Source organism: Lissotriton vulgaris, chromosome 7 (genome assembly GCF_964263255.1).
Source record: "Lissotriton vulgaris chromosome 7, aLisVul1.2, whole genome shotgun sequence".
Lineage (NCBI taxonomy): Eukaryota > Metazoa > Chordata > Amphibia > Caudata > Salamandridae > Lissotriton > Lissotriton vulgaris.
The window spans coordinates 1,257,067,364-1,257,090,578 of record NC_141695.1 but is presented as its reverse complement, the minus strand read 5'-3'; the positions used below and the strand labels follow the sequence as shown (position 1 = coordinate 1,257,090,578).

Sequence of the window (23,215 nt, the reverse complement as noted above, 5' to 3'; positions counted from 1 at the left end):
GGGGGTTTCAAGTATTGAACACGCTGACACTTAAAAGCACAGTCTTCTTAGTAGAACTTTGGGCACCGGCACTCATTCTTTTACAAATTAACACTGTCCATGATATTGACTACCAACATATTGTGAAGTAAAGTAAGTATAAGGAAGTATAGATTTACTATTTTTATATCCATGTCTACCTAGCTTGAAGATGCAGTGTGTTTGATATTATGTATACGTGTGGCAGATCGATATTGTGGTATAATCTTTGACCTCAAACGACATTCGGAGCCCATCCACTGCTTTCCATTCATGGGCGTCTGTGTCACTCTCATTTTCAGCCTCCTAATTGGGCAACGTGTACCAGCTTCACTTCCTTTTTTTCGTCTGGAGCATGTACCAAGTATTGATTGCTTATCTTGATTAGGGTCCTTCCACTACTGGTGTTGTGATTGAAGTACCATTTTCTTTTTTTCTTCTTCCCTTAATGTTGCTTTTTCTTTTTTATTTCTTCAGCCAATTGTCTTGCTTCTTGCTTACACCACCCCTGTTGTCCGTGTTGCTTCTTCCCACCTCATCCCACACCCTCTGATTGTATGTGTTGCCTCTTCCCTCCCACCCCCGTTGTCCATGTTGTCTCTTCCCCCACCCTCATGTTGTCCAAGTTGTCTATTCCGTACCACCTCCCATCCTCCCGTTCTCTGAGTTGCCCCCCATTCGCCATAACAAAAAAAAGCACCATGACTCGGCCAGCGCCGGCTGTGTCCGCACTTTTTATTTTTTTCAGCTCCCAGCTTCATAGCCCTTGGTTTTTTTTTTCTATGAAGTTCTGTGGCGTTTTTTTTAATAACTTTTATCCATGCTGCACAGCAGCAATAGCGCTTTACAACATGACTAAAAAACACTGGCAAAGCCAATAGCTCTCACATGGGTCCAACCTATTGTCTTTGCCAATATGTGTTGCTCTTGCCACTGCCACCATGAATACTGAGATTGTGTGCAACAAGGGTAGTTCCAGGGATACCAAAGCTTAAGCTAGAGGTAGCACATACTACCCTGGCTACTCCTAACCGGTGTTGATGAAATAAGGTAGTGGCTCCCTTGTTCCAGTCAGAAAACTTATATGTGTGGAAAACACTTAAGACGTAGGCTGCAGCATGATGCATAAGGTATCATATTTGGAAGGTGATGGCTGTTATAGCATAGTCTCCCTGTTATATGGCAATGCTGCCTGATAATCACACCAAAGACTAACGAACAGTTCAGAATGGTACCGTGCGGAGTATTAAGTTTTAAATGTCGATGTGCTAAAATATTCTAGCCATAATATCTTTTTTTGTATTAAACTTTTTCAGGATACAGTTGACAGCGCAACATACATCAAGTAGTCACATGCATCGCAAACAGCGTTTACATGTATAACCCAGAAATCAGCCATTACAACGATAGTGTGCCTCCGTATACTGACAAGCAATTACATTGATCCAAAATATTCTAGCCATAATATCTACAACCAGAATATACTGAAGGTAAGTATAGGTTTAAAGTACTTAACTCCACATACATGTAATGGGACAATGTATATCTTCAAGGTACATGCGTAGTTAAGAATAGTAAAACAGTGCTTATCAATGCACAATTACCTTGAATAAAGTCTTATTGTCAATATTAAGGAATTATATTTTCGGCGCCTCGATATTTTCTACACAAACTCAAAAACACCTGATTTCTTATTGTTCTATTTCCACCTCATAGGATGCTGCATAGAATGCGTCAAAATCAGAGGCATCACAATTGTTGTACCTAACAAATGTATCATCATCAAGAAAGTTTTGGTATTGATGCCAGGTTTTCAACGAAAAATTGACTGTGGGTAATGACAACCTTTGCTTCGGTGTTGAAGCCTTCCCCCTTGGTGGGGCTGGTCATCAATAAGACGTCTTTTCCTTCGTTTCAGTACACAGGTGGCTGCATCGTAGGACTCTACTCATCTCTGTAGGGAATGTTGATCACTTCTGGCTTGCAGTTTGCAATGTTTTGATAGTAAATGGCAACATTTAAGGACTTATATTATGCTATGGTTTAATGAACAGGGAAATTAACTGGATGTCAAGTTCCTCGACATAATCGTCTAAGCAATCTGCTGCTGTGTGCTTGTTCTGACTCAAAACATTTTCCTCATCATCATAGACTACGCCTAGTCTTCAGGGTTATTTGCTATAATTGCTCAAAAGCACTACAAGCTTCTGCATTAGGGTGTGATGTAACGCAGTGACCACAAGGATGGTGAACATCGGAAAATGAAATATATGATAGGCTTCACGAGCAACACTGTAGAGTGTTTTTACAGGTTTGCAACATACTAAACATCTGAAAGACACAATTGCCAAATAAGATATCCAATCTGGTGGCAAACCCAGGGTCAAATTTCTATCCCCTTTAAACACTGGGCTTTCTGATATGGCTCCTTTAAGTTATCAATGACAATGTTGAGAAGAATAACTCGATGCGAACTTTCTCATCACTTGGGGCAACATCTAGGAGGATTTTCTTTTTTTTAGTCAACGCCATCAGGGTCGGGTTACAGACTCTGTCTGTAAACACCCACAGATTTTTATTCAAAACATGTTAAGACTGTTGTATATTTAACAAGGGGGGAACACGAGTAAGGAAAGCGTGCAAATGAACGGTAAACCCCTCACTCTATGCCACTAGCTCAAATATCATATTCTAAATCGGTTACTCACTACTACGGGGTAGCAACAGTGGGAATCAAATATTGTTTGCCACTGTCGCTGTGCCTTAAAGGAATGAGAGGCTCCTCTGACAGTGCTCTCAGGGAGCCTGTCAATGCAATGCTAGCTCTCCGCTCTGATGGAGAGGATAGTTCTGTGAGGGCGAGGAAAGGCACAGAGGGTGTGTGGGTTGGTGTCCGGAAGCTAGGTCTTTTATTTTTACATTTTTACAGGAAGGAGAGACTATATTTTGTATGGCGCCTCCATTACTCCACTGACTCCTCTGCTACTATGAAAGCATGGCAGATGATTTTGGGGACCTAAAATAACATCAAATTACAGATGAGTAAACAATGACTAACTGGGATGTTTCTCACCTCGGAGCTCTGAGGGACATTTAAGACAACACAAACTTTGCACTTGAGTCTACTGGATGTCAGTATGAAAGAAGAAAATATTCACTCTTTCCTATCTATATTTGTAAATATTTTGATGCAATGGCACAAAAGTCGTGGACCTTGGCTGCCGGAGACTTGGCTTTGTATCCTGGCTTTGTGTGATAGTAGGAGAAATATTTCATTTCCGAGTGTCTTACATTATAAACATTGGTGATAAAACATTGTGTAAATATAATATTTATGAACGTGTGTATATTCCAATAAAATTATGCAAAAATCAACTCAACAGTGTGGCCTGGCACTGTGCCCATTACATGCGCACCCCTATCCTTTCTTCTAATCAAATACTTGTTTCTATAATCGATTTCAACCGAACTACACCACATTTTAATGGTACTGCACCTTGAGCTTGAGTTGATTTTGTGACAATTAATGACTTCCCTGTAAAGCACACAAATAATTTTGTTAGTGCACATAAAGCTATCTGCTGCATTCTGGTATTTCAGGTGTGGGCCCACAACCAGCTCTGCCAATCTGACTCTTTGCCGAACTGCACAAACTCTTGCTATTAAAAGACACAGACAACACAAACAACTCTGTCAATGCACCTCCTCACTGAACTTTAGTGCCCACTGCTATTCTGGCACTCAGTTGATGCATTGTACTGTATGTATGGATGTGTCAACAAAAAAAATGTTTATTACCCAGAACACTATATATATATATATGGGAGGGGAGTTGGCCTAACGGCTAGGTCGTCGTCCTCAAATCTGGGTAACTGGGTTCGAGTCTTGGCAACGACGCTGAACATCCTGTGATTCTGGGCAAATCGATTAATCTCTCCGTGCCCAACAAAAAATAAATGTGCCCTCATGTATCGCAACTGGTGCTATATCAAGCGCTCTGATACCCGATTTAGGTCATGTTCGAGCTATATATATGTATATGAGCCATCAGAAATGGGTTCTTTGCAGTTCACTAATGTGAAAAGGCTGGGCTATTACCAGAATATGAGATTAAAAGTTCTGAAATGGTTAATTGGCACAATGAAACATAAAGACTGGCATGTATACTGAGAACGTGCTGGCAATTTGTGAGTAATGCAAAGGTGAATTGTTGTCCAAAGGTTTTCAAAGAAGTATGTGCATATATTACACATCTACACACAATCTTCATGATCTTCCATTGTTAGGTGGTCGACCGGTTTTATTTGTGGCCCCTCCTGTGCCCTTAAAATTCAGACTTGGAGACCCCCACCGATAAGGTAGGTCCAGTTAGAGCCCCTTTTGCCTTTGTGTTGAAGCAAGATAAAGATTTATAACAACGGGTATGCCCTTGAAATATCAAGGTAGGAATCTAAATGGCACCAAATGTCACAAAAACAAAATCGAAGGATGAAATATCGAAAGTTATGTATAGATTCCTAGGGATAGAAGCTATAGTAGTCCTAAGTATAGATACCTAACTCAACACATATATATGTACCCTGACGATATGTATATCTTCATGGTACATAGATGTGTAATTAAAAAGAGTAAATCTATTCTCTATGCACTTACCTTTCGATATTTTGTCCCTCGATTTTCTGTGCACGATTTTGTGTCACAATATGACTAGCCTAAATATACTGTAGTATAATTATTACAACTTAAGTGTACATAGAAAAGAGATGTTTTTATTACGACTGAACCTGGAAACTTCATGCCAGACTACATTCTGTTATGTGAGAGGGACACAATATGCTCATAAAAGCATCAAACACACCAGTAGTAACCAGATGAGATCACATTTTAGTTCATTTTTTTCATTCTGAAGAGAGACTGAAGTTGAGCTGTTTATAAGGGGGGGGGGGGACAAAATTCCAGGGCTTCTTTTTTTAAATAAATTTTGTATACTGTTGCTAAGAAAGAACAAGTTAATTAAAACAAAGGATTAGTCTATGAAATTAAGCAGACAATAATTACAGTCTTCGGTATAATGTTGAAATGGCAAGCTAGCTCCAAGACCTATAACGCTGAAAAAGAGGACCAAACTCCAGGACGCAGCATGTACCACCCGGGGGTACAATGATGAAAAAAGGCTGTCTCCAAAAGGTAATATAGTGAAAATCAAGGCTACCTTCAGGAGGTACAATGATAAAAACACAGATGGGATCCTTTCATTGGGCTTCATGGTGAAAAAGTGCAAACCAGGGACATTAAAAACTGAAACACAGAAGGGCATTTCACGTTTAAGAAGGGAGGTTGCTAAGAGGCCCTTGGTTCGAAACAAAGGCCACAATTGCGGATATTCCAAAGTCATGAACAATGTAATGATACAAACGCCAAAATTAGAACTATCAGGGTACATAAAATGTATTTTATTACATTAGTCTAAGACATCGATCAGAATATATAAACATTTTTCAGGCCCCCTGCAGAGTGGGCTAGAACAAGGCCACCCCCAGCAAAGGCACAACCCCCACTCCTCTGTGTGAACTAAGGCCAAGGTATCCCCTTCCCAGGGAACTCCAGGGCGAGCACCCAGTGTCTGTCCTGGGGGAGAAGATGAGGTATGAGGGAGTTGGGGCAGCTTCCATCAAGAATAAAGGGCGAAGAAAGTGAGAGGGGGTCAGAACTGGGGTCCCTCCTCTAGAATAGATTGATTGAAAAGGTGGGTTATAAAATATCCTCTCTCCCAGGCGGATATACAGAAGTCTCCCAACTTCAAGAGAGACTTTGGGGTCTGTTCCCACTTCCTTGTCATAATGAACCACTGCCCCCACACCTGGAGGCGGTGAAATTCTCTTTGTGGCTCTAAAGCATTCAGAAGGCAGAGAGTCTAGCTCCGAACACATATATCATATAAATACATTTTTTTAAATAGTTGGCTACTTCTAAACAAATTCCTACGATTAAAAAGCCACAGCTATTTATCCCTGGGTACTGCACATTTTTCGGGAGGGGGCCGAGGTTGGACACCCCCAGCACAGACAAGGCCCCCTTCTCTCCCTCCACTCTCCACTTTTCTTCCGCACCGGTGCAAGCTCAGGGCTTGACGTTCAGAGAGCAGGCGGAGCGCTCGTGGTGCCAGTCCCGCAGGCGGGTGTAGCGGGGGCTCTGCAGCTCGGTGATAAACTTCTCCCTGAGCCGAAGGAAGGAAGACAGGTAGAGTACAAGACAGGGAGCAGGGAGGTGGAGAGCGCGGGCGGGGGGGGGGGGGGGGCGAAAGAGGGAGGGGGGGGGAGAGGGAGAGGGAGAGAGAGAGAGAGAGAGAGAGAGAAAGAGAGAGAAAGAACGAGAAAGAGAGAGAGAGAGAGAGAGAGTACGAGACAGGGAGCAAGGAGGTGGAGAGCGCGGGAGGGGGGGCGAGAGAGGGGGGAGAGAGAGAGGGAGAGAGAGAGAGAAAGAGAGAGAAAGAAAGAGAGAGTACGAGACAGGGAGCAAGGAGGTGGAGAGCGCGGGAGGGGGGGGCGAGAGAGGGGGGAGAGAGAGAGGGAGAGAGAGAGAGAGAGAGAGAGAGAGAGAGGCGCAAAGGTTAGAGCAAGTGAAATTTTGAAATGAGAAAGTGGATAACAGAGCAAGAGAAACAAGGAAAGTTAAACGAGACAGGCAGAAGTGAGTAGGGAGGAAAGAAGATGGAAGGAGACACATGGAAGGACAGTCACGTGGTGAACAGTAATACAGACACACCAGAGAAGAGAAAAGAGAATAAGAAGAATTAGCATCGGAGACAAAGTGATGAATCAGGTAAAGCATCAAGAAAGATCAGAGTCTCGCCACCTCTAGAGCAAGAAGAGCTGCTCAGAGTACACAAAGAGATCACCAGGAGAGATGAAGTGGCAAAGCCGTCCCAGTGAACTCTGAGCCGCGCCTCCTGCTAACTACATTGAGTCTGCACCCCCTGCTAACTAACATTGAGTCTACACCTCCCAGTAACAAACATTGAGTCTGCAACTCCTGCAAACTAACATTGAGTCTGCACCTCCTGATAACTAACATTGAGTCTGCACTTCCTGCAAACTAACACTGAGTCTGCACCTCCTGATAACTAACACTGAGTCTGCACCTCCTGATAACTAACACTGAGTCTGCACCTCCTGATAACTAACACTGAGTCTGCACCTCCTGATAACTAACATTGAGTCACACCGCCTGCAAACTAACACTGAGTCTGTGCCTACTGCTAACTAACATTGAGTCTGCACCACCAGCTAGCTAACTCTCAACTCAGCTCCTCCCTCTAGCTATCAATGACCCCACTCCCACTTCAGCCCCTGTTTATACTAGGCGCTCTCAAACTCACACCTGGGTCACACAGATGAAAATTCCATCTGCCACAGTTTAGTGGTTGTTTCCAAGGAGCTGCCGAGCATTGTACACACCCTTTTTAGCCCCTCCAGCCCTGCCACATTATGAAACTGGAAGAAAAGTATTCTGGGTATTTGACACTTTATAGCAAGGTTACAAAAGATGACTGGACATATTGGAATGTGTATACATCCCTGAGATTCATGTTTTAATCAGACTTTTCATTCTGGTTTGAATTCCATTTAGTTACGTGCCATACAAGTGCTCTGCTTTTCTTTGACCATCATATTTTTATGCCTGGCCTTAGAGTCAGCTTTAGCAGCCTCACCAACCTATTCCTTAAAATCATCCATATCATACATCTAGCGAGGGCTTTTGGTCAGTGGGCTACATCCATTGCACTGATACTGATTTGCAGAATCTTTGCAATCCAAGTCCATCTCACATTGACCTCATATCTCAGCCTACAGTTAACAGCAGTGCATCAATGGCCCAGGACAGTGCCTTTCTTTGGCATCTAACATTGACTGTTACCCTGCATCGGTGCCTAGTATAAGTAACCACCCTGCCTCCAGTCTTACCATAGGCTGTCATTCCTCTCCTTCTTTCCACATAGTTTGTCATCTTTCTCATTCCCTTATTTTGACCCATCTCTTGCTTTCCCTCCCAGCCCTGACTGAGGTCCTACACCCTTACCTGGCCTTTTTCACATGTTCATCATCCGGGTCTTGCACTGAGGACACGCAGAAAGCATTAAGGAAAGAAGAAGAGAAGTATGAGTTAAGAAGAGGAGATGAGTGCTCAACTGTCAGTTCTGGGAGCCTAGAACTAAAGAACACCCTGGACATCAGAGAACATGAAATTCCACAGACCTCCGTAGCAAAAGGCTCCCAGAAACACAAAGCCCCACAGCAATAGAGAAAAAGAGAACCAGAGACAATCAAGGAGTAAAGCGTTGGAATAAGGAATCCAAATACCTGAGCAACCAAAGCACGTAAGAAGCAAGGCAGACAAACTCCGCTACCACAGCTCTTTCGAGCCCTGACCAGAGGGACTGGCATCTGTTGCTACTGCACTTAAGATTACAAAACCCCAATAAATCCAGAGCCACAGCAGCAGCGGGCTCTGGACTGTGTCAAATATTGTTGTCTGGATACCCTGGATATTAAAGGACCCCTGTTCAGATATTTTTCTAACACCTTTTACTACTCTTTCTTGGGCATGGCTTTCATGCTGTGAAGCATCACTGTTATTCTGTCATCGCACTCAGAAGCAAATACCATGAAACGAAACCTCTGGAGTCGGACTTATTTAGAGTTCTGCAGCCAGGAGACTGCACTTTGGTCCAGACAGCGTAGAGGTTTAAAACAAACATGACTGATGTCTCAGCTGCCATATTGCAAGTGCATTATATACTGTGGCACTTGCAATACAGTGAATGGGATAGCTGTCACGTTTTGACGACGTATCACACATGCTAAAATATAAATATGGCCCATAGTCTTCTAACGCAATGTCTATTCTCTTTTTGCTAAATTGGTAGTAAAATACTATTAAAAAATAAGTCAGATCGATGCCTTGCAACGCAGCGAGGCGCTGCACCTTGATCTGTGAGAATAGATGTAGAAAGGGGGTCTGACCATTATAAAGCTCACCACACAGCAGGAGCAAAGTTATCTGCTGTTAAACAGCTCCCAATGCTGGGGTAGCCAAAGTCACAGGCATTTCCAGATCATGGGCCAAGTAGCTCCCAAACAATGGTGCCAACATGGCACCCTAGAGAAGGAGGAGGGTATCTGCCTTCTACACAAAGCGACAAACCAACCAGGGGCACTGCCCAGTTTAAGGTCACAAGGGTCAAATAGGAGAAGAAGTCCTAGTCAATTTTGAAAGGAGAGAGTGGCCAGGTCGACTACAGCTTGGTCATATCCAAGGGTCTTTGTTTGTTCTTTCAAGAGATCAACGCCACAATTCCTAGCTCTTGTTTTGTTGGCTTACTGGGAAAGGCCTAACTTGGAGAAAACTCTCTTTTTGACTCAGATTGAAGCTTGTTTCACTTGCAAAGTGAATGCTTCCAAAAGGTCAACACAAGAGACTCAGACTCGTTTGTGAGGCAAGAGAAGTATCTCAATCTTCCAATAGCAGATGACGCAACAGGTTCTCAGGGCTTAATGATTTAATGATGAAATAAAAATTACATAGGATACAAAAAACACCTTTAAGGTTGTTAATGCTGGATGCACGGATCTGAGAACGTGCAATAATTCCTATCAAAGGCTGACTTAGGGGTAGAAAACTGTTTAGGTGAATGTAAATGTTCAAGAAAAGGTATTCGCCATGGTTGGCGTTTGCAAATTCAAACCAGGAGCCATCATCTCTGGTGACTACAAGTAATGTGCACTATTGTGACCCAAAGCCAGAGTCACAAAATGGCCATTCCACCAGGCACCAAGGCAGAGCGCTTACATAGCAAGATTACCTGGTGCCAAGTCCCTGTAAATGCTCAACCCCTAGTGTCACAAACGATTATTAACTGTGGCAGGAAATAGTGATGGGAAATTGCAGAAACAACAAGCTAGTGACAGGAAATAGGGCCAGATAGCGGAGGAAAATCACTCAACTCCAACTGAATCTCCACAACCAAGAATCGTTGCAATGGCCACTGCAGGGCGAGCCCTCAATTTTTAAGCGGAAGCCCTGTAGACGGGCATCCACGAATCGGCCCCCACTGGACAAGATTAATTTATAGCAGCCTGAGTTGTAGGATATGACAGTTTCTAAGGGGCACAGAAGATGCTGATAATCACTTACCCAATACATGAATGAATGAATGAGTTAATTATCTGTACTTTAACTCTTCTACATCCATTAACCTTTTGCAGTTGTTGCTAGATGGATTCAAAGAATCTACAAAATCTATCCCTTCTCTCTGGAAGGAAACACTGACTAGGGCCCTTACATTTCCTCCATGATCTACCATTCATCTAGAATATAGGTACTCGAAAACATTTGCCCAGGGGTCACAAAGTACTCTCTGTGGTGTGACCAAGGGCTGCATTGATGCAAACGGGGTGGCGTAGAGCAGTTGGTTTGGATGGGTCATGGATTGTTTAAGGAGCTCTAAAATCAAATGTTAATTAAATGTGCCAGCATTAATGTGCTAGTTAATAAATGCTTGCCTGTTTATGTAACTTTTTTTCTGAATATTAATGCTCAGCAGCTAAACAGCAGCTCATGCTGCTGTTCACCGGGGGACGGTGCGCATGTCAAGAGATCCGTAAGAGGCCCCCGGGCTGTACTTTGAGTATCACACATTCTCTCCATGGTCACACAAGCTATGTCACTTGGAGTAGGTTGAAATACACACGTAACTACTTAGAGGTTTTACTAGAAGCCCTCCTGTCTAAGAGTACCCTTCTTCCTACAAAAATGAGTGCTAACCAATTGCACTGCCAATCAATCAGGGATAGTAAGAACCAAGAGTACTGTCAACTGAAAAGAACTCTCCAGGAGAACTTACATCTCAGGTGCTCCACACAAAACATGTATAGATGGATCAAATTGATAGATCCAGACTGGCTGATCAGTAGACACTTACCAAGAATTTCAGGCTTCACTACCACCAAAACCGGTGCAAGACTGTGCTGACATTCCACAAACATCGGAGTGAACTACAGTCACAGTAAACCTAATATAATGCCACATGCAACAACACAGCTAATCAGTGGCGGCCGGCACGGATAAGAGCGGTAGGGCGGGGTGGTGAGGTGGGGAGTCGACAGAAGACTGGGGTAGTAAAATGGAATAAAAAAAATGAATACACTTACTTTGCGCTCTCGCATTGCCGGCTCGGCGATGCGACAGGCGCAAGGTACATGGTTTTATTTATTTATTTATTCAATTTTACCTATCCCGTTGTCTGTCGACTCCCCCATCCCCCCCCCGCCCCCCCCCCCCCCCCACACCCCGCCCACTGCTCTTACCGGTGCTGGCCGCCACTGCAGATCAAATGTGCCATGTGTGCTAGTTGTGCTTCTCTTCTGCCTCCTTGGACTGTCCTCTGTTTATATCAGAAACTTACTGAAGTCTGTGTCCGTGAGCTGAGCTAGGATCCGGAAGGAGCGAGACTGGGCAGTTCCAGTCCTTGGCTGCCAGTCCTCAGTATCTTCCACCAACCTCTTTTTGCTGGAGTCATTGGCAAGATAGGCTGGATGACTCTCCATCCTCAGCGAGTGCCTGTGGGATGTGGGTGAGTGGTAAGAGATCATGTCATGGGGTGGGCAGTACACAGCCTGAGCTGGCTGGAGCACACTGCGGCGTGGTTAGAGTGCAGCGTGCACCACAGAGCTCACACCATTCCATAGGCACCCTACCACCATGCAGCATACAGCTCTGTGTCACACAATCAATGTACAGCATACCATGCATCTTACAGGTACGGGTCACACCACAGGCACACTGTACACCATGCATCGTAGCGGTATGGGTCACAACGTAGGCCCACTGCACACCGTGCATCTTAGAGGTACGGGTCACACAAGAATACTGCACACCATTAAGCACAGAGCCCACGATTAACAATGAACACCTATTAAACAGGAGGCACACTACACACAATACACCATGAAAATGAGAAGCATACAGCCCATTAGGTAGTTGCACAGAGCTCCAGCCCTTCCACATGGCATACCACCCAGCACAATTCTCAGATTCATCATCCCTGCAAACAATCCACACCTTATGCCACAAAGACCTGAGTTCTGCTTCACAGCGAATAATGCAGGACAAGTAACCAGTCAATTGACTCAGCAGCACAGTTTGCAACAAGAAGCAACACCCCGCGACTCCAGGTGTATTCACTGTACACACAATGTAGCAAAGAGCTCCTACCAGTTTTGGCTGGCATATTATATGGCAGAAACCAATTACTACAACTGCAGGTCTCAGAATTACCAAAAAGTGAAAACAGTCTCCAACTCCCGTCAAGCATTCAAACACAGCCTTTGTACCCACAACACCGCACTCTAGGGCAGCGGGTCACACCAATCTTGGCTTCTTGCTCTGAACTTATTGAGAACAGGCGTGCTAACACGTTCCCCTCTACGCTCATCCTACGTACATTGCACTGTTTGCGGTATCCCCGTGACCTTGTACCCCGTACTGCCAAAAGGGTGCCCCAATGCTCTTCTCCTGATCTGTACTTAATACACTGTACACTTACTGTCACCTTTTTCACTGTACCCTTAAGAGAGCCTCTCTAACTGTGATTACTCTGCATCCCAAAGAGCGAGCAGTTTTACATGTAGATCCAATCTGTCCTGAATGCACTGGACTCCTTGTTCTGATCCCTCCTCACACCCGAGCGCCAACACTGCAACTCACACCTTCGGTAAAGGATCAGCGAAGAGGTGCTTACCAACCATTTGAGAAGGAATATGGATGTGTAACGCATGGTGTTTGTTTACTAAATTCTCTCCAGCAAGGGTCATCAAGGCATATAAACCAGTAAAAATACTGCTTGGAAAACCACTGAAGGCCATATTTCTTCACAGTTTTGGGAAAAGGCTTTAATGGACCTAATTCCATTATTTCCTTTGGATCTCCTTCCAACAAAAGAGTCCCTGGATAAACGTTATGGCTCCTGATAGTCACTCCACATCCCAGGCCTATCCCAAAAAGACCATTACAAACTAATGAGGTAATCCAGTGAACCTCAGGTCCCGCATAGTAATTGATACAACAAAGAAAGCCCTGTTGGTACCAACCATAATTTTTTGGGGGGCCTATATTTCTTTAAGGGACCCAAAGAGCATAACTCAATAACTTTTTAAACAAACAAAAACAAATAAATAAGACACATAACCCGGATGAACGTTTGTACTCACAGCATGTATTCAGCTCAAACTACATAGAATAATCTATGTACATGTCAATGATTGGTTGTTCCAATATGTGCAACGGTGTGACAAAATTGCTTGGGCAGAGTGGCCTGTGAAACAAGGAAGGTAACTGGAGCTAAAAATACAGGGAAAATCGAACACCGAGCCCAAGTCACGTGTTAGCAGTCTGCCAATACAAATATGATCCAACCAGGGACAACTAGGAGAATGCCTTAGAAGTCCCAGATGGAATAAGCTTGTGTGGACCCCTTACAAAGGGTCGACTTCTCGACTCTATGGATAGCATGGTTGCTTAAAACCATCAAACAGGGTCTTCATCAGGACATTTGGGAGGGAGAGAACAACCTAAAATTGTGCAAATTCACACCTTCTGATAGGAAATTATGGAGGTGGCAAGGACGGCAGGCCTGCTCGCCCTATCATTCGGGTTATGTGACTTACTTATTTGCTTTTATTGGTTTGAAAAGTTATTGAGTTATGCTCTTTAGGTCCCTTAAAGAAATATGCCCCCCAACCCCAAAAAAAATATTGTGGTTTGTACCAAGAGGGTTTTCTTTTTTTTATCAATCACAGAAAGGGGCTGGATACTACAGTGTGGAGACTAATCCTAGCTCCTGCTTTAGACTCCACGTCTCTTCAGTAACAAGTTACTTGAGAGCTCCTGGTAACTGCTGGAAACATTTGTGTTTATACACTCTGAGCTCTTGAGTTTACCTATGTCATGTATTTGAACTGAAATTCCATACACGCAAGCTTAACAGCAGTGCACTTCTTGGTCCTGCCAAGGCATGCTCCCAGTTACAAGGCTCTATTTAGAGTTGGGGAAGACCTGGATTTCTGACGGTGGAACCTCTGCTGTTTTGCCATTTGAAACCTCTGACCTTATCGCTAGACACCCAAAGTCCATCAGATCATGTAGGGCAGGGTAAGCATCACTTGTTGTCGCTACTTAGGACTGCCATGTGAGGCCTGGTTGTACTGAGCAGGGAAAATACACAATGGTCACAATGTGTAAAGAGAAAACGCCCTGCCTGTCATGGCAATTATTTTTTTCCGCTTTTGGAGTGTGTTTTCAGAAAATAAATATTTTTGCCGAATGTATGCCTCAACATGGCGTCTGATCAGCAAAGCTTCAATGCGTTGGTGGATATGCAACACCAACAGTTCTACTCTTCACTCAGGATTTCTCAAATGCTTGGCAGGGTTCACTAAATATGGTGTACGACCTCCGCCAGGGGAGCGGAGACAACAGCCTCTGCGGGCAAGCAGTATGGCTGCCATTTCTAAATAAGGCCCATAGTCTCTGATGACCCCTTATACTATCTGAGATGCCTACGACTCCAGTTTTGCTTCTGTACCTGGCTCACTCCCTCCCTACATTTCAACAGTCTTTACAAAAGTCTCAGAACCAGAGCCTCGGCTAGACGCCACAGCTTTCTGAACCCAGTGTCTGTGTTTTCTTTAGAAATGTGTAACTAAACCAGTCACTGTAAGCCAGTAGGGTGTGTACGCAAACTAATGTCGTTGAGAAGTATTGGAAAACAAAGCGCTAGAACAATTCCCATCAGACCACCCATTCGGTGGAATTTACGTCACGTGGGAATTGCTGATCACTCCGGAACACATCCGGCCATATAGCACTGACCATCTTGCACAGCGCCAAAAGGTAGCCTTCCTACCAGGCGTGGTTTTAACCCTTGACACACAGTTCTCTATATGGACGTTCTCTTAGAATCTGTGTAGTCAATTTTATTTTTCACTATCACATTCAAGCACTGCACATTGATTTTAGTCCACTTTATGGAAAACATCATGGCTAGCTTTCTGACGTCCAGTTCTACACCGGCACTATATGGCCGGATGTGTTCCGGAGTGATCAGCAATTCCCACGTGACGTAAATTCCACCGAATGGGTGGTCTGATGGGAATTGTTCTAGCGCTTTGTTTTCCAATACTTCTCAACGACATTAGTTTGCGTACACACCCTACTGGCTTACAGTGACTGGTTTAGTTACACACCACTCCCTGACCTGTTCTGCTCTTTTTTGTGTTTCATATCCTAATAATAGGGGAGCGAGCAGACAGGTCGTTAAATATTCCCCTCGACCCTCCACACGTTTGTTTCTTAGTTTTCTTTAGAAATACCTGTAGTTTTAATGCTTTCCACAAGATTTAAGTCACCATCCTATGCTCCAAAGGCTTCCAGATTCCAACTTGAGTAAATGGCAGTTCAAATTAATGATTTGTGGCATGCAGGGAGACAAACATCGCCCTTTCAAGAAACCTCAATATTAGGCAAACATATTGTCATCCTGATAAGAACCACCACAGTGCGCAACTCCCAAAAACATATAGCAACATCCTTCTCATCCAGCCTAAATCTAGTGTTTTTTTGTTTTGTGGCTCTTCTTCTCTTGCACTGTCGATCTACAGGTCAAGAGAAACTGCATAACAATATGTAATACTTTGCCGAAGCTTGGGGCACACTGCAAGCGCGGTCAACGTCATGAAGCTCTCTATTAACAAACACGTACACGCCTCTGGTCGACACTCACTAGCTTCATTGCTAAATATGATTCGGAACCCAACCTCTGGATGTTAAGATAATGAATATGCAGCACGTGAATCTATAGCACAGACAAGCTGCAAACAGACCTCTCTATGAGCCTGCACATCCAGATGCATTTAAGTATTGGTCACAATAAAAATAAATACATAAATAAAAACTAGCTTTTATCAAAATACAATTAAATCTACTATTTTAACAAGTATGAATAAAATACTCACATTAATATAGTATTCTGCGTCCATTAGAGTGGACATTACCACAATTTCACAGAGCACCTAGTGAAACACCTTGCCAAAATCTCTACTCACTGGAGGCACTGTATCCAGTCGCGGCCCATGCAGGTAAGAGTGGTGGGACCGGTCGGGGGATTCCGACAGACGACGGGGAAAATTGAATTATTCATTTAATTTTCCCTTGCGGTCATCTGTCGAATCCCCCCTCCCAACCTGGCCCAACCACTATTAACTGCACGGGCCGCAGCTGACAGTATCATCTCTTACTCTCCGTCTCCTGAGAAGAGCGCCCACCCAAGGCCTTCCTCTGCTAATGCACCTGTCCAAAAAGAGGGGAGGGGACACTAAGTGCCATTTTCGGTTGTCCAAGTTCCTGCATATGTCTTCTTCTAGTATGAGCCACACAGTGAGAGCTGTAAGGGTACTTGGGGACCAACATCTGTGAAATAAGCCCCTGCTCGGGTGCATTCATATAACAGCATAAAAGAGACTGCACCCTGCACCCCACAGACATTACGGCACCCAAAGGGAAAAGAGGGACAGACAACTTTGCTTTATGTTCTATCTTCTAAGTTGTTGAAGGACTATCACCGACCTGTGTCTGTAGCTTATGCCATTCTCTACTAATCCCCCTGCTTAAAAGAAAGACACTGGGCAACGTTCCTACATAGAACATAACTACCACTGGGTAAAACTGTTCATTTATTCCTCCAGCCTCTGTAATAAACTACCATTTGTCACCTTCGAACTAGAGCGACTATCTATTCCACCCTCCTTTGTATATTATTCCCTTGTATGCGTACTATTTCTTAGGTATTCCTTGAAAATGCTGTCTGTGCAAACTTTGTAAAGCGATCTGATGCCCTCGGATCAGGTTTGCACTATATAAAACTCGAAAAGTAAAATAAATTATGTAGACTGTGAATAAACATCCTTAGAGTAACAGGCAGAAATCTCTGTTGCAAGCATCCACAATGTTTCATTCTTTACTCCCTAATCTAACTGCCTCCAGTCCTTGGCACGTGCAAGAAGCAGCCACCTCATCTCGGCTCACGCTTGCTGGATCCATCAGGCCATGCGCATCGCCCACTTTGCCCCTCGCAAACCCCAAGGACAAAAAGAGCTATCAAGTACAATATGGCACAAGACGCGAAGGTGCAACCCTCACTTACTTATCGTCCTGGTAAAATGAGGCAAGGGTTGCAGGTGTCAATGCGGGGAAGGCCGCGTTGGATGAGGGCTGATCCTTCAACTCTGGAGGGTTTGCAACCGTCCTGAGATCCAGTTAGGTGGTGATTGGGTGAATATATAGGCGAGGAGGACAGATAGGGAGAGAGTATGGACAACAGCAGCAGTTGGTAAACAGAAATCAGCAGGAGGCAACATAAATTGGATAAGGGATAAAGGAAGCAAGATTAAGGAAAAGAGAGAGAAGACAGGAGTTAGAGTTACCAAGAATGCCTGCCTGTTCGGACTCCCTTGAACTCTAACTTTCACAGACAAACATGTACACCATCTATAGGGAAATGCTGATTATTTGCCCCACTGAAGAACACTCGACAGGACAGAATATAATCAGAGCCCCCCCGCCCATCCACCACACTCCTAAAAAAAGTCCCTACATTTCTGTGGGTACAGTACTTTTGTCAGTGGTCGAAGTGGGGGGGTCCGAGTGGCATGACGTGCCCTTACTTTTTAATTTTTAGGAAAACAGTTTTCCTACTTTTCATCAAAAGTCAACTGCCCCAGAACGATTAATTCTGAGAGATAAAATGCTTTAGCTGAAGTGTCTTTCAGGGAGCCTCCTGTGCCGTGACACCAAGGGAGGAGCAAACAGCTAAACTAGCCTTCTTGGAAGGGTACCTGCTAGCCTGAAGGAAGTATAAATGTGCACCACTAGTCAATCTGCAAATGTAAAGGGGGCTTGGAAGCTGGTATTTGCTTTAATTGATATAATCGCTTGAAGCTTCCTGGTGACACACATTCATTACTTTGAGGGGTATTGTAAGGGAGCTAGCTGGCAGCTAAACTGTGAAGTGTGTGCTTTTTCAAGACAGGTATTAAAAATAACTGGACTGTGTACAGCTAGCAAAAAAAATCTATATTTTGGAAACACTTTTTATCTTAAACCTTTTTGTGTATTCTGTAGCAGCCTGTCTTAAACTGTGTGTAATGCAAGTTTTAAATAATGACTTGCATGTTCACAGTACTTTCTGTCACAGACTGGGACCATGTAGCACTAAAAATACACAAGTCATTTTTCTCCAATGCACCAACTAATAGAGGTTTCATAATTTACAATAGTGTATTTCCCACTGAATAACACATACATTTTCATTTCAATTATGTTATTTTATATGTAGTTACTGGAAAGTGAAAGACTGAAAAAAAAGTTACAATATATTTTGTATATTAGCCACGCCTACACACTCACTCATCCACCCCCTTTGAGGCAGCAACGTAGTTCCCATATTTTTTTTAATCTACTTCGACCACTGACTTTTGTACGAAACGTGCCTGATTCTGAGCACACTGTGTTAATAATATGGGAGCACTATATTTGGCACACTGGCATTTCCTTTTCTGCAATGCATTATTACCCTTTCGCCACCATCCCCTCTCCTACAATGAAAAATCCGAGTGTATGGCGCTTTCTGGCATCTAAATGTGTGAGGCTTGGAAGAGAAGACGTCACTTCCTGATCTATATTGGGTTGAGATCCATATCCATGTCAGCCCTCGCAAATGAATCGGCCTTGCAGATATTTGCATTTCCATTGCTTTCTTTTTCCGCCTCTCTTTGAATGTGGTGTTGCCAAGTTTGGTATTTTGGTCAAAGTCAGCTGCCATTACACCCATGTAAAGGGAATTTCTAGTGGCGCCACCTTAATCCTCTATTTTCTTAGCCAGTGCCCTAATACTGTGAGCAGCGAGACTGCAGGCCGGAGGAACAAGAGGCAAAGCCATATGGATATGTCTCAGGACACTTGCCAATCAAAAGAGACCTCTCAGCTGCCCCTTCCACCTGAGGTGATCCAGCCCTTGGTACTTTAGACATGGCGCAGGCCTGGGTCCCAGTTAGTGAGTACACCTGCAGCCTGGAAAGACAGGACCTACTAACGACAGCCACACCCCCAGGCACCAACCCACTACATATACACCCCTTCTGCAATGGAATGCCTTTAAACCCTCTATTTTAAACTGCAGGGCCTAATTTAAGAAAACATTACAAAAAAGTGTTAATACTGTGTATGGTACCGCTAGATGATCAAAACCCGAACTCGAGGGGTTAAATCTATGCATTTTGAAACAGTCTCATTAAACAACCATGTCTGTAGTCATTTTAAAATAGGACATGTCAACATCATGCGACGCACACAGAATACTGGGCTCGACGTCATCGAGAAGGGCCTTTGAGAGTGGGCGGTGGGAAGTACAGAGCCCACAACCGATGGCTGTAAATAAGTCAGGGGATGGAAGGGGGGATGGCATGCAAGAATAAAAAAAGTTTAGGCTTACGGGTTCTGCACCTGTAAAGAGAGAAGGAAAGAAAGACAGAAGACAATTAGTAAAATGGGAAAGGGTGGAGTGGAGGTCAAGGAGGCAGGGGGGGTCAAGCAGGCAGGGGGGGGGTCAAGCAGGCAGGGGGAGGGGGGTCAAGGAGGCACATAATGCACAGACTGATCGTGCTCTGAGCTGGTGCAAGCCGACATCAACCTCCCCTTCTCCAAATCAGATACGAGACCCAAGATCAAACAGGTAATATGAAAGCAGGCGAGAGTGAGTGACAGCGAACTTCATACACCTCACTTTACATAAAAAAGAAAATATCACTCAGTGAGTAGTGCCCGACAAGGCCCCCTCCCCCGCCACAAAGTGCCCAGAGGCCCGCTATTGGGAGACAGGCACTTGACTTTTCTGTACAGTGACCCTGCATCGAACACACGTGAGGTCACACCCCGACCCCAAAGTCACACGCCAATCACAATCCCGTGCAATTCACCCCACCCCAGACGCGACCGACCCGTGCCCCCATGCACAAATCCCCATACCTCGTTCCTCTGTGCCGGTAGCTGAAGTGTAACGAAGCCCGCGGCTCGGTGCCCTTCAGCCTGCACCCAATATAGCCTGGCATTAGGTTACTGCATGCCTACTAGGGTGCCGTGACATCACCCTGCGCCCCTCCCGACGGGGCCTCCAAGCCGTGTATCCCTTACAGGAGGGAGAGGGAAGGACCGCACTCTGAGACACACTTGCGTAACCTGGCAGGGGGGCGGAGAACAACACCTTCCCAATGCCTGGCAGCGGCGTCGGCCTTAGGCATGGGCGAGCTGGGCCCTGGCCCGGGGCGCCAACATTCCGAGGGGCGCAGCAGGGAGCTGCCTGACGTATTGCCATGCAAACCGCAGCTCGCCCACCCCACTTGGACTCAATCGGGTCCCGTTAAAGACTCTGTAATCATTCCTTAATGAACCTCAGCATAATTGTTAGAACCCATCAACCCCCTGCCTCCTCCCATCTTCCTCACACCTCCTGATGTCACACCGCAATTACCCGCCCCCACAACAAACGCCATCTTTTCTTTCTGCCCAGGGCGCTGACCCGGTCAATCCAATTAGAGACGCATCGACACGTACCTGCCACAGAGTGACCGCAGCCTGATGGCTGGTGCAGAGCGGCACCTGCCTCACACCTGGCACAGGGCAAGAGCTGCGCCTGGCATGAGCGACTCGTGCAGGATACCTGCTGCAGAGTGGCACCTGCGTATTAGCTGGCACGGAGAGGGACTCTGACTGCCTGACACAGAGCAACAGCTGCCCGAGGCCGGGTACAAAGAGAAACCTTCAGAATAGCTGGCACAGATAGTTGGCACGGTGCCACCCTTACTTGAACGCCAACATCTGCCTGATGCCTGCACGGCGCTCTGAGCCTTGGTTTCTCCTCCAACAGAGCACCAAGAGGAGCAGGCCCTTTATTTTAGAATCTGAAAAGTCATTTTTGTCCACATAGCAGCTTAACCGAGCCTGGTGAGCCTGGTGCCTCGGGATAACGGGGTCCGCCCACATCTTGCTGGGCAGCTGGAATCTCGCAGAGGGGTCTTTGCAGGGGCTGGCACGGACACACCCTGCCAGGAGTGCGGCTACTGCGCAGGAGCCGGTCCCAACCCGCGAGCGCTTCACCTCACACGGTCCACCCCTCTGGCACAGCTGTCACTTGTCACATGGAAAAGTAAGCCCTTCAAAACACAAAGCGCAGCTCATCACACCACACCGCACTGGGACAATTCTCCTCCAAACAGAGCACGACTCAGCACCCCAAACTCTGCACTTGTACTCAGAATAACCTCAAAATGCATTCCTCTCCTCAGAACACCCCAAACACTGCACTCCTCTCATCGAGGACCTCAAACACTACACTCCTCTCATCGAGGACCTCAAACACTACACTCCTCTACTCAAAACACCTCAAACACTACACTCCTCTACTCAAAACACCTCAAACACTGCCCTCCTCTCATCGAGGACCTCAAACACTACACTCCTCTCATCGAGGACCTCAAACACTACACTCCTCTACTCAAAACACCTCAAACACTGCACTCCTTTCCCCAGAACCCCTCAAACACTGCACTCCTCTCCTCAAAACACATTAAACACTGAACTCCTCAGAGCACCTCAAACACTGCACTCTGACCATCGAGGACCTCAAACACTACACTCCCACCATCGAGGACCTCAAACACTACACTCCTCTACTCAAAACACATTAAACACTGAACTCCTCTCCTCAGAACCCCTCAAACACTGCACTCCTCTTCTCGAAACACATTAAACACTGCACTTCTCTCCTCCGAGCACCTATAACACTGCACTCCTCACCTCAAAACACATCAAATACAGCACTAGTCTCCTCAAAACACCCCCAAACTCTGCTCTCACCAGAGCACCTCGAACATTGCACTCCACTCATCGAGGACCTCAAACACTGCACGCCTCTCCTCAAAACACATTAAACACTGAACTCCTCAGAGCACCTCAAACATTACACTCCTCTACTCAAAACACATTAAACACTGCACGTCTCTCCTCAAAACACATTAAACACTGCACGTCTCTCCTCAGATCACCTATAACACTGCACTCCCTGTCTAAAAACACATCAAACACAGCACACGTCTCCTCAAAACACTCCCAGACTCTGCTCTCACCAGAGCACCTCGAACACTGCACGCCTCTCCTCAAAACACATTAAACATTGAACTCTTCAGAGCTCCTCAAACACTGCACTTCCACCATCGAGGACCTCAAACACTACACTCCTCTACTCAAAACACATTAAACACTGAACTCCTCTCCTCAGAACCCCTCAAACACTGCACCCCTCCTCTCAAAACACATTAAACACTGCACTTATCTCCCCAGAGCACCTAGAACACTGCACTCCTTGCCTCAAAACACATCAAACACAGCACACGTCTCCTCAAAACACCCCCAGACTCTGCTCTCACCAAAGTATCTCGAACATTGCACTCCTCTCATCGAGGACCTCAAACACTGCACACCTCTCCTCAAAACACATTAAACACTGAACTCCTCAGAACACCTCAAACACTGCACGCCCACCATCGAGGACCTCAAACACTATACTCCTCTACTCAAAACACAAACACTGAACTCCTCTCCTTAAAACCCCTCAAACACTGCACTCTGCTCCTCAGAACACCTTAAACACTGCAATCCTCTCCTCAAAACACATTAAACGCAGCACTTCTCTCCTCAGAGCACCTATAACACTGCACGCCTCTACTCAAAACACATTAAACACTGCACTTTTTTTCTCAGTACCCCTCAAACACTGCACGTCTCTCCTCAGAGCACCTCAAAAACTGAAATCCTCTCCTCAAAACACATTCAACACTGTACTTTTCTCCCCAGAGGACCTATAACACTGCACTCCTCACCTCCAAACACATCAAACACTGCACTCGTCTCCTCAAAACACCCCCAGACTCTGCTCTCACCAGAGCACCTCGAACACTGCACTCCTCTCTTCAAGGACCTCAAACACTGCACACCTCTACTCAAAACACCTCAAACACTGCAAACCTTTCAT

General features: G+C 45.2%; 2 protein-coding genes across 2 annotated transcripts in view; both read right to left on the bottom strand.

Annotated features, from left to right (window-relative positions):
- LOC147703347 (PDZ and LIM domain protein 7-like) overlaps window positions 1–23,215 on the bottom strand; it is a 163,605-nt gene that overhangs the window by 29,227 nt on the left and 111,163 nt on the right. The window lies entirely within an intron of this gene.
- On the bottom strand, window positions 5,451–17,414 carry LOC147703349 (PDZ and LIM domain protein 7-like). Its single transcript, XM_086931795.1, has 4 exons — window positions 17,276–17,414; window positions 11,483–11,637; window positions 8,098–8,134; window positions 5,451–6,235 (listed from the first exon to the last, which is right to left on the bottom strand). The coding sequence occupies exons 2-4, from the start codon at window positions 11,622–11,624 to the stop codon at window positions 6,139–6,141; spliced, it is 276 nt and encodes a 91-aa protein (XP_086787921.1). The 5' UTR covers window positions 11,625–11,637; window positions 17,276–17,414; the 3' UTR covers window positions 5,451–6,138.

Coding starts and splice junctions, on each gene's coding strand:
- LOC147703349 (XM_086931795.1), bottom strand. CDS start 11,624: ATGGAGAGTCATCCAGCCTATCTTGCCAATGACTCCAGCAAAAAGAGG. Junction 8,135..11,482: donor GCTCACGGACACAGACTTCA/GTAAGTTTCTGA, acceptor GCGTGTCCTCAG/TGCAAGACCCGGATGATGAA. Junction 6,236..8,097: donor GAACATGTGAAAAAGGCCAG/GTAAGGGTGTAG, acceptor CCTTCGGCTCAG/GGAGAAGTTTATCACCGAGC.